This window comes from Limanda limanda, chromosome 12 (assembly GCF_963576545.1).
Source record: "Limanda limanda chromosome 12, fLimLim1.1, whole genome shotgun sequence".
In the NCBI taxonomy this organism is placed as follows: domain Eukaryota; kingdom Metazoa; phylum Chordata; class Actinopteri; order Pleuronectiformes; family Pleuronectidae; genus Limanda; species Limanda limanda.
In genome coordinates this window covers 14277014-14290150 of record NC_083647.1, presented here as the reverse complement: position 1 = coordinate 14290150, position 13137 = coordinate 14277014, and the positions used below count along the sequence as shown (strand labels likewise).

Below are 13137 nucleotides of genomic sequence, written 5' to 3'. Positions count from 1 at the left end.
GCTCCCAGCCATGTGTACGGTGGCCACAGCAGCCACGTGACCAATGTGAACTTCCTGTTTGACGACAGCTACCTGGTGTCGACCGGAGGGAAGGACATGAGCGTGATGCAATGGAGGATAGTCTGAGTGCAAGGACTGAAACAGATACTGTCAATTTAACTGCTGCTGGGGCCTGAAATCCAGCCGAACCAAACTGAACTGCACTAAACTGAACCGAACCAAACTTGAATTAACTCAGATGCTAAAAAAGAAGTGGATTTGACTGAGCTGAGGCGACAGAAGAGGAACCGAATCGTCCCGCTCTCCCATCACAAATGAGATGAACTGGTAGAGACGTAATGAACGGTTACTCCAGATGTAAAAACCTTCTCTTCATTCACACTACATGTAAAAGTAAAAAAGAAAAGATATGTCAAGCACTGTAGCTAAGTCACCAATGACACGAAGCAAATCAAACGGATCAAATCCAACTAAACAAAACCAAAGGCTTTGACTTCCTGACTGCGTTTGTACAACTGGGCTTAACTGTTCTTTCACTGTATCGTGCACACTCCTGCTCCAGATGATGAGTGACTTTGTTTCTGAGCCTTTCCAGGCTGAATATCATTGAGCATCTCGACAAAAACTGTACAAAAAAAGAGAACGAACGTGGGGATTTTCTAACGATTAAACTTTTATTTTTATTTTGTATTTAACAACTCAGGAAAGCGCCAGAGAAGCAGGATCCTTCCCTGTTATTAACACTGACATATCAGAGCGAGCCTCTGGCAGCCCTAAAAACATTTCACTTAAATGTTCACAGAGGTAACAACCACGGTTCTTATCTGATTCAACTGGTTGTTTGGATTAATTTGCATTGATTAATTGTGCTTTAATATCACCTATAAAGTGAATTTAGTGGACATGAATAGTTCCCAGAAAGGAGAATAATATAGATGAAGAGAAGATATGCTGCATGTCTTTTTCCAGTATTTGGAACAATTATTCTCAGAAGATGAGTAATAACATTATTAAATACAAAATACGCATTTTAACCATTGTCAACAAGGTTTTCTGAACATTTCCCATATGTTTGTGCTTCCTGGTCTTAAAAAAACAGACACTTTTCCCAATATATATTAATCATGTTGCAAATCCATCACTGTCAATATCAGTTCCTCTGAGTTTTCATTCCCCACACCCTGGTTCGGCCCATGATGTATAAATATAGAGAAGGATCTGATATGAGCAGAATGTGTGTGAATATAACATGATTTAAAACTGTGTCCAGTTTTTCGCGTGGAGCTGCTGAGGTTTAAGGAGAATCACGTGTTGGGTTTTTCAATGATGTGAAGCCTTTTTTTAATCTGTGTCGCTCTGCAGATCAGCTTGTGAAGGATGAAGACGAGACCATCGCACTGTAACTGTTTATGTCTGACTTGCTCCTCAGGTGTGCAGTCACTGGCGATGTGTTTTCATTTCACTGAACCCTCTTGATGTGTTTCTTTTTCTATATTTCACTGCTTCAGCCTGATAAACACACAAATACTCCTGTAATCACCTTTTATCACTTACTGGAGTTTCTTCAAACCAGTGTCTGCTCTCAACCGTCCACTCAGACCCATGTTAGGTACGAGTGCGTCACATTCCTCATCTCACGGTCAACAGAAGCCTAAAGGACTCACATGCTGCAGGACTCACATTAGTGATGATTTTAATGGTGTGAAGCAGATTTTTTGTGTGACCATAATTGCCACTGATATGAGCTTTTGAAATCTGGTTGTTGGACTTGTGTCATCAGGAAAAACCACTAAGAATCTGACTGCAGTGATAAAAGTCACCACTCTACAGAGTGAATGTAACAGGGTTTGTTTGACCACTAAACACTCGGGGCTGCAGGATCATTGGACACTTAACATTTTGTCTGTGAGTAAAAGCAACATGAAATACCCACAGATGCTCTGTCTCGTATTTACCACTTTGTGATATGTTTGGGTGTTTTCCTTAATTTTCTGTCATACTTTGCATTTGTGTGTTTGTCTGTTAGTTAGTCAGCAGGATTATGCAAGAACTCCTGGATGGATTTCCATGACACGTGGTGGAAAATGTGGTTTGGGTCATGAAAAGAAAATAAATCAAACAATCGGCACAGATCCAGTTTAGGAGGCTTTCTTTAACATTGTGAGATTTCAACATTTTCGTTGATTTCTCAGAGCATAATTCATGGATCTTGATGAAAACAGTCCAGCTTGTTTGTAGCAGAGGTTCTCAGGAATATATCTGGAATAATTTCCACTTAATTTGTGAAAAAACAACATGAGAAATATCCTCGAAAGATGTAAGAATATAAAAAATATTTTAAGTATGTCCACACAGAATACACATAAATCATCCTCTTTTTAATAGATGAATCTGGAAACTTATCACACACACCCTGGCAGTGTGCCATGGACCCCCATCAGGGAAGCATTGGCTAAGGGAGCTGATATTTATGAGTGTGAGCAATTTGGTGCAGTCCAATTAAAACTCTGGGGTTTTAAGGGGGTTTCATAAGAAGACTTGGCGGAGGTGCGCGCTGTCTGAGTGCTGTTCTAGTTTTAAATTTAAGCCCCTCACATGTGTTATTTGTAAATATAATGCACTGTTGTATTACAATTATATCCCTCTATACAATTAGAAGATACTGGTAAAAATACAATTCTCATATCAAGAAAAAACTAAGTCAATCAATCTATTGACTCACTAAACTGAACTATGTATACTACCCATGATTCCCGGCTTCTTGAACCAGAGGAACTGTTTCTATAACAAATAAACTAAACTCATGAGTAGAATTCCTCATATTTTAAAAGTTTTCTAGCTTAATATTGGGGATAAACACTAAATTGTCAATGACTTCTAAGACTATTAAACTGATCTACAGATCTTCAACTTGCTTGGCCTGAAAATTAAAACTGAGACTATCAGTCAGTTCCACACTTCTCACAGGAGATTGCACCAGCTCACAAAAGTTACACAGAGCAAGAACAGGTGTTCAGGGTGAGGAAAGATTCCATTCATATTCTGAATAGACATTTTGATTATCAGCCATAGTATTATAACCATCCAAGGTGGGCTTAGCACAAGCTTTGATGAAGATATCATCCGGAAGACCCGGCATTCACGTATTGATTTGGCTGCAACACTGTTTACCCATGAAACTGCAATGGTGTTTTTAACACTTCACCCACCCCTCCATCAGCGTAGTGGTGAGTAGGTCATGAGTGAAATTTCTTTTTTTCCGGGGAACTATCCCTTTAAGTTTTCATAAAAACTCAAAAGGGCTTTGGTTTGTCCAGTCTGGGCTACTGTAAAAAAAAAAAAACATGGCGGCCTCCGTAGAGAGGACCTGCTCTGGATGTAAATAGGGTTGCAAAATTCCGGGAATATTCAAAGTGGGAAACTTTCCATGGGAGTTAACGGGAATATACTGGAATAAACGGGAATATACGGGAATTAACGTGAATAAACTGGAAATGTTGTGGGTAATTTATAATAACTGTATTTACCTTGTCATATACAGACATAAATATAAACATTTTGTTGTGTCATAGGCTGATTTGAGCCCTGAGGAAACTTTGGGCACTTAACTATACGCTTCTGCATCATTGTGTCATTCTTAACATAAGTCTTTGCACAGTATTTGCAAATGTACACAGTCTTTCCTTTTACATTGGATGAGGTGAAATGTCTCCACACATGAGATAGTGCACGTGGCATTGTTCTGTAGAATAAGATGAGAAAAAAGTTTGTAAGAAAACACTAATGCAATGCCAGAGATATAAATAGTTAGCCAGACAATAAATGTATGGAAATAGGCTAGATGAACAGATGAACAATCCTCAATCAGCATGCTAATATATTTTCCCCAGAAATATCATCGAAACTTACCTGACTAGTCCTGCACACTACAGCAGGCCTCAATAGTGCTGTAGTGTGAAGGATGCTGGAAACTATCTGTGCATGCGATGGAAGAATGCACAGTGGAGGGTTGAAATTCAACGCGCAGTATGTGCTGCATTCCATACATCTTTAAAATAGAGTTTTGAATGATGTTTTTATTGCTCAGCGTTTAATTTGCAAATTGTTTTTTTTTTTCAAAATTCCTAAAATACCCGAGCTTAACTTCCCATGGAAAGTTTCCAGAAAGTTTCCAGAAATTTACCGGAAAGTTTCCAAAAATGTACCGGAAACTTTCCGCCCCTTTGCAACCCTAGATGTAAATATAAAGTATTTAAATATAAAAGAGCCAATTCTAGGGATTCTAAAGAAAACAACAATTCGTACAGTTTAGAAGAAACACAGTAGACAAAACTTCACATGGAGTAGTTGATATTCCATTTCTGCCAATAGATCCCTTTCACCTAAATCTCACACACTGGACCTGGCCTGGATATGTCATGGTGGGGTGTGGGGGGCGTCAGTGAGGCTGCGTGTACGCGTCTTCACCGCAGGTGGGCAGCATTGAGCCGGTCAACCCCCCCACCCCCCCTCCCCTCCCCTCCCCTCCTCCAACCACACGCCGTCTGGTCGGTCCCCCCCCCCCCCCCCCCACGTCAAACCTCCTCCACCTCCACAACACTCCGGATGGGAATGAGCGGTGGCCTGAGGGAGGCGGCGGCCCACGACCACCACGACCACCAGCACGACCACCATCACCGTTCACCGTCTTCCACCGAGAGCGAGCCCCGGCTGAGCATGGACCCGAGGAGGCAGACGGCAGCAGAGGGACCGCGGAGACAGAGGAGGACAAAGCGGAGCGGAGACACCGCTTAGCGTGCCCCCCCACACCCCCCCACCTCAGCTAACCGCACACGAGTCACCGGAGGAGACGAGACGGAAGCCGCCGAGTCGAGGCCCTCACGCCGCCTCTGAGGACCCTGAACCCGGACTGTGGGTCCGTCCCCACCCGCCTCGTCGGTGCCCCCGGCCGCGGAGGAGAAGATGAGGTAAGCGGCGGCGGCACCACCATGCCCCCGGCCCCTCTCCCTTCATCCCTTCATCTTACTCCATTACACAACACACACCCTCGTGTATATATAGAGGAACCGCGGTTTTGTCGTTGTGTGATGGGGACAGTATTCCGGGGACAGTATTCCGGGGACTGTATTCCGGGGCCCACCCGCCCGCCGGGCCTCAGCCTCCTCAGCTTCCCCAGCTTTATGTCCCTCAGACACATCACTTCTTCTCCATCTGTCGTTGGACCCGCCCATTGTGTCGGGTGCGGTGATTTAACTACTGTTGTCATGGAAACGGCAGCATCTCACCCTTAAAGAGGGCACCAGGTGAAATACAAAGATGTGTGTGTGTGTGTGTGTGTGTGTGTGTGTGTGACCCCCCCCCCCCCCCGGATGAGGGAGGAGGAGGAGGAAGGGGGGGGGGTGTTTATTCTTGTGGTTGCCAGGCAGGTTATCAGACCAACCCCCCCCCCCCCTCCTCAGCCCTAACCCCCTCCTCACACACTCCTACGTCAGCCGGCTCCATGACGGATCCACAGACGCACGTTCAGCCTATAGAAACTGTCTCATGGTAAAATCCTAATTCTGTAGCACCAGTGTGTGTGTGTGTGTGTGTGTGTGTGTGTGTGTGTGTGTGTGTATTTTCGGTCCCAGCTCACCCTGCTGAGGAGCTTCTCCTCCTGCACACTCAACGTGCTCTGCTCTATTTATGAAACCAGCCTTTCTATATTTCTCCCTGTGGTTTGACTCCTGCAGAGCTGCGCCGTTCGGTTTCGTGGCCTCAGATCCACTCTGACAGCTCGGCTCCGATACGGTGCTCTCTCTCTCTCCCTCTCTCTCCCCCTCTCGCTCTCTCTGTCTCTGTCTCTCTCTCCCTTTGCTTTTACTGTAGCTACCGCTGTTTGTCTGCAAAGTGTGAGAGCTCGTCTTTGTGTGTAGTTGTGCCACAGGCCTCAGAGAGGAGATGGAGATGGAGAGACAGAGAGAGAATAAGACAGAAAACCACGGGGGGGTCTCACTTCTAGAATTTTTCCCAAATCAGGGGTATAAAAGGGGGGGGGGCAGTCTCCACAGAGGGGCCAATCAAATTAACCAACATCCATGCACAATTCCTGATTCAGTAAGTCAGTCAGCGTTTACAGTTCGCTCTATAACTGTGAGTAAAGCCACACATCATTAAATATATAAGCACATTGTGTTCTTCAACAAAGTTCAGAACATACACATTCTTAACAAATTGTCATACTTATTGTTAGTATTGTTAGTTGGTGACTAGTTTACTATAAAAGATTGACAGGACAGGGGCCGGCCATTGGCCCCCCCAGGTGCTTGGCCCACCCCAAAAGTAAAAATACACATGTACAGTAACAGCTCCAGCAAGCATCTCATTTTAAGAAGCAGCTGGCTCGATGGGGTTTGGACAAACAACAGCAGTCACAGGCCTATGTATGTCTGTTTTCTGTTCATGCCTGTGTGAGACGTCTCATTGCCGTATGATCCAGATAATTCTCCTCTAACCTCAGACGGCCAACATATAAAATTCATATCTTCCAGTCCAGTGGGATGACTGTGCGGCTGCGTGTGCTGCTCGCGGGCGGCCACGTCTTTCTTTGCCAGAGGCCGATCTGTTCTTTAACTCAGGCCCCGGAGAGAAGTCTTAAATCTCCACAAAGCAACAACACAGTGAGCTGGCTCCTCTTCTTCTTCTTCTTCTGCACTGTAAAGAAAAGAAGAAGAAGATTCAATTCAATGGGATCATTTGTTCAGCATCACCGATTCCTTTGTGGCGTTTATGTAAGCGTGACCAGTGCACATGCATTTATGTATGTGTGTGTCCAAGCACGTGCACGTGAGAAAGTGTGGAGTAGTGAGTGTAGTTATTTTTAGTCTGCATTCTACTGGTTTTATTATGTGATAGCTCTTTTGTCTTGTCCGTCTGGCTGCTGTCATTTGGTTGGTTGGATAGTGTGTGTGCGTGCATGTGTGTGCGTGTGTGTGTGTGTGTGCCAGTGTGATGAAGTGAGGTTAGGTTGTGTGGTTGGACACAGTGGTTAGGGAAAGCAGCGAGGCGTCAGTCCTGATGATTTCTGAAGCGCTCGCTGTGGTGACTCATCATTGAGGAGGTAGAAAGGTAGAATGAGCGAGTGCAGCCAGCGGAAGGTAAAACGCTGAGTTATGCATCTTCCTGGAGGCTGCAACTGATCAGAGAGCAGCTCCACGTGAGCCTGCGTCACCACAGCACACAAACCCTCCAGGGCTTCATTGACTGCGATAATGTAACACTTCAGCCTGTTTCCGAGAAGTTTACGACTAACGACACCACTGACAGTGTTTCCAGCGGCCTGTTTGACCTAAGTTCACCCCCCCCCTTGGAACTAATGGCTCCATTATGCTTCTACGTATCCGTGTCGCGGAGAGGGACGCACGGATACCACGGACTAGTTTTGATTTTTGCTTTTCCGACGACCGTCCGTCTGAAAACAATTCACCGCCAAACAGTAGGTGGCGCAACGAAAGACGAGCTCAGAGAAGCCTACCCCATTTCTGGGAAGAAGAAGTCCACGTGTGTTTATTTACCTCTGTCGGTGCTCGTACCTACGGACCTCCTCCACTAGACGCTCTTCAATGTTGCTATTCGTATCGTAGCTGTGTTTGGATTTTAAAGTGGCCGTCTTATGATATACGGAAGAAAACCGGAAGAAAACCGGAAGTTTGAGGTCCGGAAATGTGAAATCCGGAAATGACGTCGTACGGAAATTACGTCGTACGGAAATAATGTCGTTAGCGGACCAATCACAGCCAAGGACTGTCCGTAGGCTATCCGAAATATCCACAGATAGTTAGAAAAATCAGAGGTGCACGAAAAGCTCTCCGAGGCGCTCGGAGAGGGCGTTCCACGGCGGAGAGGGCGGTCCTATCTGTCCGTATCCGTAAAAACGGAGTAGCATAAATCGGCCTTAAGCATTGGGGAATTTTTAACATATTTTTTAAAACTACAGCTACTGTGAGGCAGCTTGTTTGGAAACATTGATTAAATCCTGAATGGTCATGGTCTGAGTTCAGTGTTATTTACCCTCATTGTGCATTAGTGAGAGTTACAGAGTTGAGCTTGTGATAAAGTGACACCATTGTTGGGCTGAATGTTGCTGGAATTGACTTTTCAGATCCCTCTAGTAACTCTTTGGACTAGCAAAGGGTTCATTTAAACTGGTTTGCATTGAACTCTCTGATCTGATATCCAAGCGTTGCAGCTATGGCAACTGAGAAGGTTATTCTTCAAATCTCCTCGGCAGATGACATGAGTTTATAAAAAATAAAAACTCAAAATATGCTGGAAGTTACAGTCCCTGGTTTTGTTTGCTGTCTGGAATAATATCTTCAATTAATGCAAACACCAAGCAGCAGCTACCTTTAAGTCCGTTCAACCAAACATGACGTTGGAAAAGGGTTTTGAGATTGAAAGTCCCCTTGAAGTCAGTTTGAAAAGAAATGGTTTTAAATTAATTAGTTATTTTCAACTATATATTTTTATATTCGTTTATATTGTTGATGTGGAAGAGCAGCAGGCGACTAATTCAACTTTTAAAAAGTAGATGAATTCCATGGTAAAAACCTGACATGCCTTCTGCATGATCGGTTGATTGGCTCATTGATCAATCGCAACCAACTACAGCATTTTCAATGTCAACTATGCAATAGTTTTACCTCTTCTGAAAATAACTCATGTCAAACTTATCCCTAGATATTTATTTTCCATCTGTACCGGCTCCATATACACTATGCAAGCTTTTATACGCACAGCACAAACCGTTATATGCACACACACTTCTTACTGTAATCTGGTCCTTTTCTGGCAGATCACATACATCACACACAGGCTTTATGTCATTTGAGATGTGACGATTAATCTGCATCTTGCGTCCTTTGGCTTTACGGAGGTCAAACAGGCCGAATCAGATCAGATGACCCCGCCACATATAGGCACTCAGAGAGACATTCTTTTTTTCCCTCTACGCTTTCACTCTGCACGCTTTAATTCAGCATCCTACACTTTAATCTCACTTTAACAGTATAACCCTAACCATAACCCATTTGATATTGAGTTCTCAGATACATACATTGTCTTCTGCAGCTTTACAAGCCACCATTTCACATCAAATACAAACATGCACTGTTTTAAAGGAGAAGATAATCTGTTATTTCTCTGACCTTCGAGGCCCTGTTTTGAAACCCAGGGTCGGTTGCATGCACTATTTTCAAAACCCACAAAGCCTCCTAATCTTTCTGTGCACTAGATTGCTCTTTGTTTATTTCCCACACCTCAGCTCGCTACGGCAAAGAAGCTTAATAGTTTGAGTTAGTTTGCTTCGGGCCAGATGGACCACCGGTGGACAAATTCTGATAAAGCCTCATGAAAAAGGCAAATGTTGCACGTGATGAAGCAAAACCTTTGCTGCTGGAATATGTTTTTTTTTAACTGGAGTTATTCTGAATGAATGAACAGAGGCAGTTTCTGTGTTTTTCCACTCTTAAGTTAATTGGTGATTTAGGGTTATGGCTTTTTTTTATTCCATTAATTTACTGTAGAATGTATTTAAAGCTTCACCCTGGTGTTTCAGGATTTTACACGCTGTAGAAAGGCGGGTGTAGCAGCGATCCTGTTTCCCTTATAGGCTACCATGTAATTTCAATCCAGTGGAAATGATTCCTTGGAGGTTGAAAGACGGCGCTGGAATGGCTGAGGCAGAGCGAGGTGACTGGTCGGCTGCAGTCACATGTTCTCCCTATCTCTCTCTCTCTCTCTCTCTCTCTCTCTCTCTCTTGCATTCCCTCACTCTCTTGCAACACTCCTCATCCCCTCTCCCTCGCTCCTTTCCCTCCTCTTCCTCTCAGACGCGCTGTATATGTCTGCTCTGCTGGCGTAGTGGATCTTTTAAACATTGAAACAGGATGTGAAGAACGAGGGGGGAGAAAAGCGAGAGGTTTGCGTCTGTTTCAGCATGTGCACCGCTCTCTCTCCTCTCAGGCTGACACTTCCCCCTCTCCTCCATAATCTCTCCCCTTTATACCTCCGTTCATCCTTCGCTTGAGGACTGTGCTGTCTTCTTCTTCTTCAGCGACATGTATTCCCTGGACGATTTTGGGTAAGGCTCCACTTCATCATCACCTCGTCCTCTGGCTCTCTCTGTTTATCTGAGCGTCAGAGTTGTTTGAGTAAAACTGTGGTAATGATGTTGCTCCCTCTCTCTCCGTCTCTCTCCGTCTTGTGTTTCTGTTTAAAGCCTGGCTCGGCTTTCCGACCACGGAATCTGTGTGGTTTCCCAAACGGCTTTTTCAGGACTGTTTATCTGCTGGAAAAGCAGCATTACTCTCTCCCTTGTATCCCTCAGCCATATTGTTCCAGCTTTACATGCTGCTGAATCATGCTCGCGGGTGGAAAGAGAGAGAGCGAACGAGGGGGAAAAATGGAAGAGGGAAAGTCTCCTCGAGGAGTTGCTGACTTTCTCTTGTCCGTCTCCTCGTTTCCACCCCTCTGTCTGTGTTTTCTCTGCAGCCAGCTGTTAGTCTGATTGGTTACCCTTCAGCAGTCTGTCACTGGCTCACTTCTTATTTTCCTGGGAAGAGGGAATGAGTTCCTCGCCGACTGTCAGTGCGTCCTCTCAGCTGCTCAGGCTCGTTCCCAAGACTGATCCCATCTGACTCCGTTGCTGCTGTGTGTGCGTGAGAAAGAAAGGCAGGAAGAAAGGGATAGAGCGCGCTAATCTCCGAAAGGCCGAATGAGTGGGACTATCAAAAGCCAGATGATGGAAGGATAGAGAGGAGGGTCTCTGTGTAACATGGCCCCGGCAGATTACTGTGGGATTGGCGATTTGCTGGAGCTCAGATACAGATGTGGTGCCGGAGAGATAAAGTCCGAGGTTTTACCCTTGACCGTGCATACTGGAGTAATCTACTGTAAAGTACAGCACATGAGAGGGAAAACCTCTCTCACAGTATGTTCATTATTCATGAGACGCTGCTCACATTCAGTCTACAGGTTTGTGTAGCTCCACGATGACACTGAGATCACAGAACTGCATGAAACGAGGACAGGGTAATGTTCAGTGTGTCATCTTCCTTCTCCCGGTGTGTGTGTGTGTGTGAGAGTGATATATATCCTCTGACGTGTCTACTCCAAACAGAAGCGGTGTTCCCCTTTAAGGATCAGGATTAGTGACAGGAGAGGGACCGCAGAGTAGAGCGCTGAGGAAGGTGGAGTGAGGAGGAGGAGGAGGAGGAGAGGTGGGGGAGGGGCGGCGAACGGGTGGGGGAGTCGCTAACATTATTGTACTGTATGTGACAATTAGCCTGAGGGCCAACTGGCGTCCTATGATGTACGTAATGAATAAGTGATGCCATTATGGGGGTCAGTGTTCAGATCTGGGAGGATTCATTGCTGCTCGTTGATATTAAAATGTTTATTCCTAATCAACTTCTCCTCATAGATACATGTTATTTAATCTAATGATACTGTTCATCAGTGGGAAAGTAGTTCTGCAATATGTAAGCAGTCGAGTCTTTCCGTGGTTGAATGTGGCTGATTTGCTAATAGATGCTTTTGGTTTGAACCTATTTGACTGTTGTGGGTGATGGTGATGAACATGTTCGGTTTGTATAAGGGACTCGAAAGTAAAACCAGAGGAAGATGAAACAAGGTTTAATAAACAGGTGATCATCTAACAGCAGGTAGAGTGGTTTGACATAAATCTTCAGACATGAACTCCAGAAAATCAGGTCTGGACTTGATCTGGGGGTTTGCCTCTCACATATAGAGAACGCAGCAGGAGATTGTCGGGGTCAGATGCGTTCACCACAGCAGTAAAATGTCCAGGACATTCAGGCGAGGGGTGGTGCCTTAGTAGAGCAAACAGAAGCCCAGGACATGATGTAGAAATTAGGCTGTGGAAATCACAGTGTCTTTGTTGTCGGCACATCCACATCAGCGCTGGCTCTTATCATCAAAAGCTCTCAACCCTCGTCTTTTTAAGATGACGTCTTCTTTTCTATGGGAATATTTTTTGTTTGTTTTTTTTCAGTTTTGCCTCCAGCGCATGTGAGAAATGTTATCAGCTCACCCACTCGCTGTGAATTTTCCGCACATTTTACTGCTTTAGTGTCACATGTGCTCAGTCAGATATTTGCGTTCTCAATCTCACAATCAACCCCTCTTAGAAACTTCAGGTTCAGATTTGCTCTGTAAATCACTGATACAAACTTGCTCTTTCGGTTGCGTACAACTTCTGGACTTAGTTCAGATCCTTTGAAATGTTATTTTCTTTGGTTTAGCATTTAATTTAGTTTTTATTACTCATGTCTGTCCAATTTGTTACAGTCATTGTATTTCCACCCTTTATCTAAATTGAATATACAATAGAAGTGTTAAATAACTGAAATAATATCAGTTATTCATGTTTTAGCCGTCTGTTTTACAAGCATTCATCGCTGCCTGGGGACATGAAGGAAGCATTTCACCATCACATGTTAGATGCTGGATGTGATCACTGGCCCTGCAGCAGTTTACTGTTGCTTGTTATTATTTTATAAATGTTAGAGAGCAGGCGGCGTCCCCTCCTCAGGGCACGGCAGAGCCTCATCTGTCCCAGATCAAGCTCGTGAGCATTTGCCACACAAAGGTCCAGCCGGTCCCGCCACAGATGGGCCAATCGAAAATCAGCCTGGCACAGGCGGCAACTGAGTGACCCCCCTCCCCTGAAAAACCAGCGCTCCGGTTCAGACCAATCCCTGCAGAGAGTGACCCTCGTTTAACCAATCACAAGTGGCATTTTGTGATGCTTAGTGCCCGGTCTCTTCCCCCCTGCGGTGTGATTGTGTGTCATTTGTGTTGCTTGCTTCTGTCAGAGCGGCATATGAGGTCAGCTATTAGAGCGTAGGCCAGCGAACCAGAGAGGTCAAAGTTCAAAGAGTAACATGCTGTCATACTCACACACGAGCACTGTCAGTGTGTGTGTGTGTGTGTGTGTGTGTGTGTGTGTACTTGTTTTTGTTAGGACCTTTTCCAGCATGAACACAGACTTTGTAAGGAGATATGAGTTGTGGTTAGATGAAGGTGATGGTTGGGCATGAACTGGTCCTGGTAAAGGTTTTGGTTACATTGTCCACA

At 44.8% G+C, this 13137-nt stretch overlaps 2 protein-coding genes across 2 annotated transcripts in view; both read left to right on the top strand.

Moving 5' to 3' along the window:
• eml1 (EMAP like 1) overlaps nucleotides 1-2066 on the top strand; it is a 37728-nt gene extending 35662 nt beyond the window's left edge. Inside the window, exon 22 of the mRNA XM_061082833.1 lies at nucleotides 1-2066. Within this exon, the coding sequence (XP_060938816.1) occupies nucleotides 1-126 (126 nt within the window). The 3' untranslated portion in view covers nucleotides 127-2066.
• A 7972-nt stretch (nucleotides 2067-10038) lies between these two features.
• The window catches only part of evla (Enah/Vasp-like a), a 31994-nt gene continuing 28895 nt past the window's right edge, over nucleotides 10039-13137 (top strand). The window contains exon 1 of the mRNA XM_061083276.1: nucleotides 10039-10120. Coding sequence (XP_060939259.1) covers nucleotides 10098-10120 — 23 coding nt within the window. The 5' untranslated portion in view covers nucleotides 10039-10097. The remainder of the gene's footprint in view (nucleotides 10121-13137) is intronic.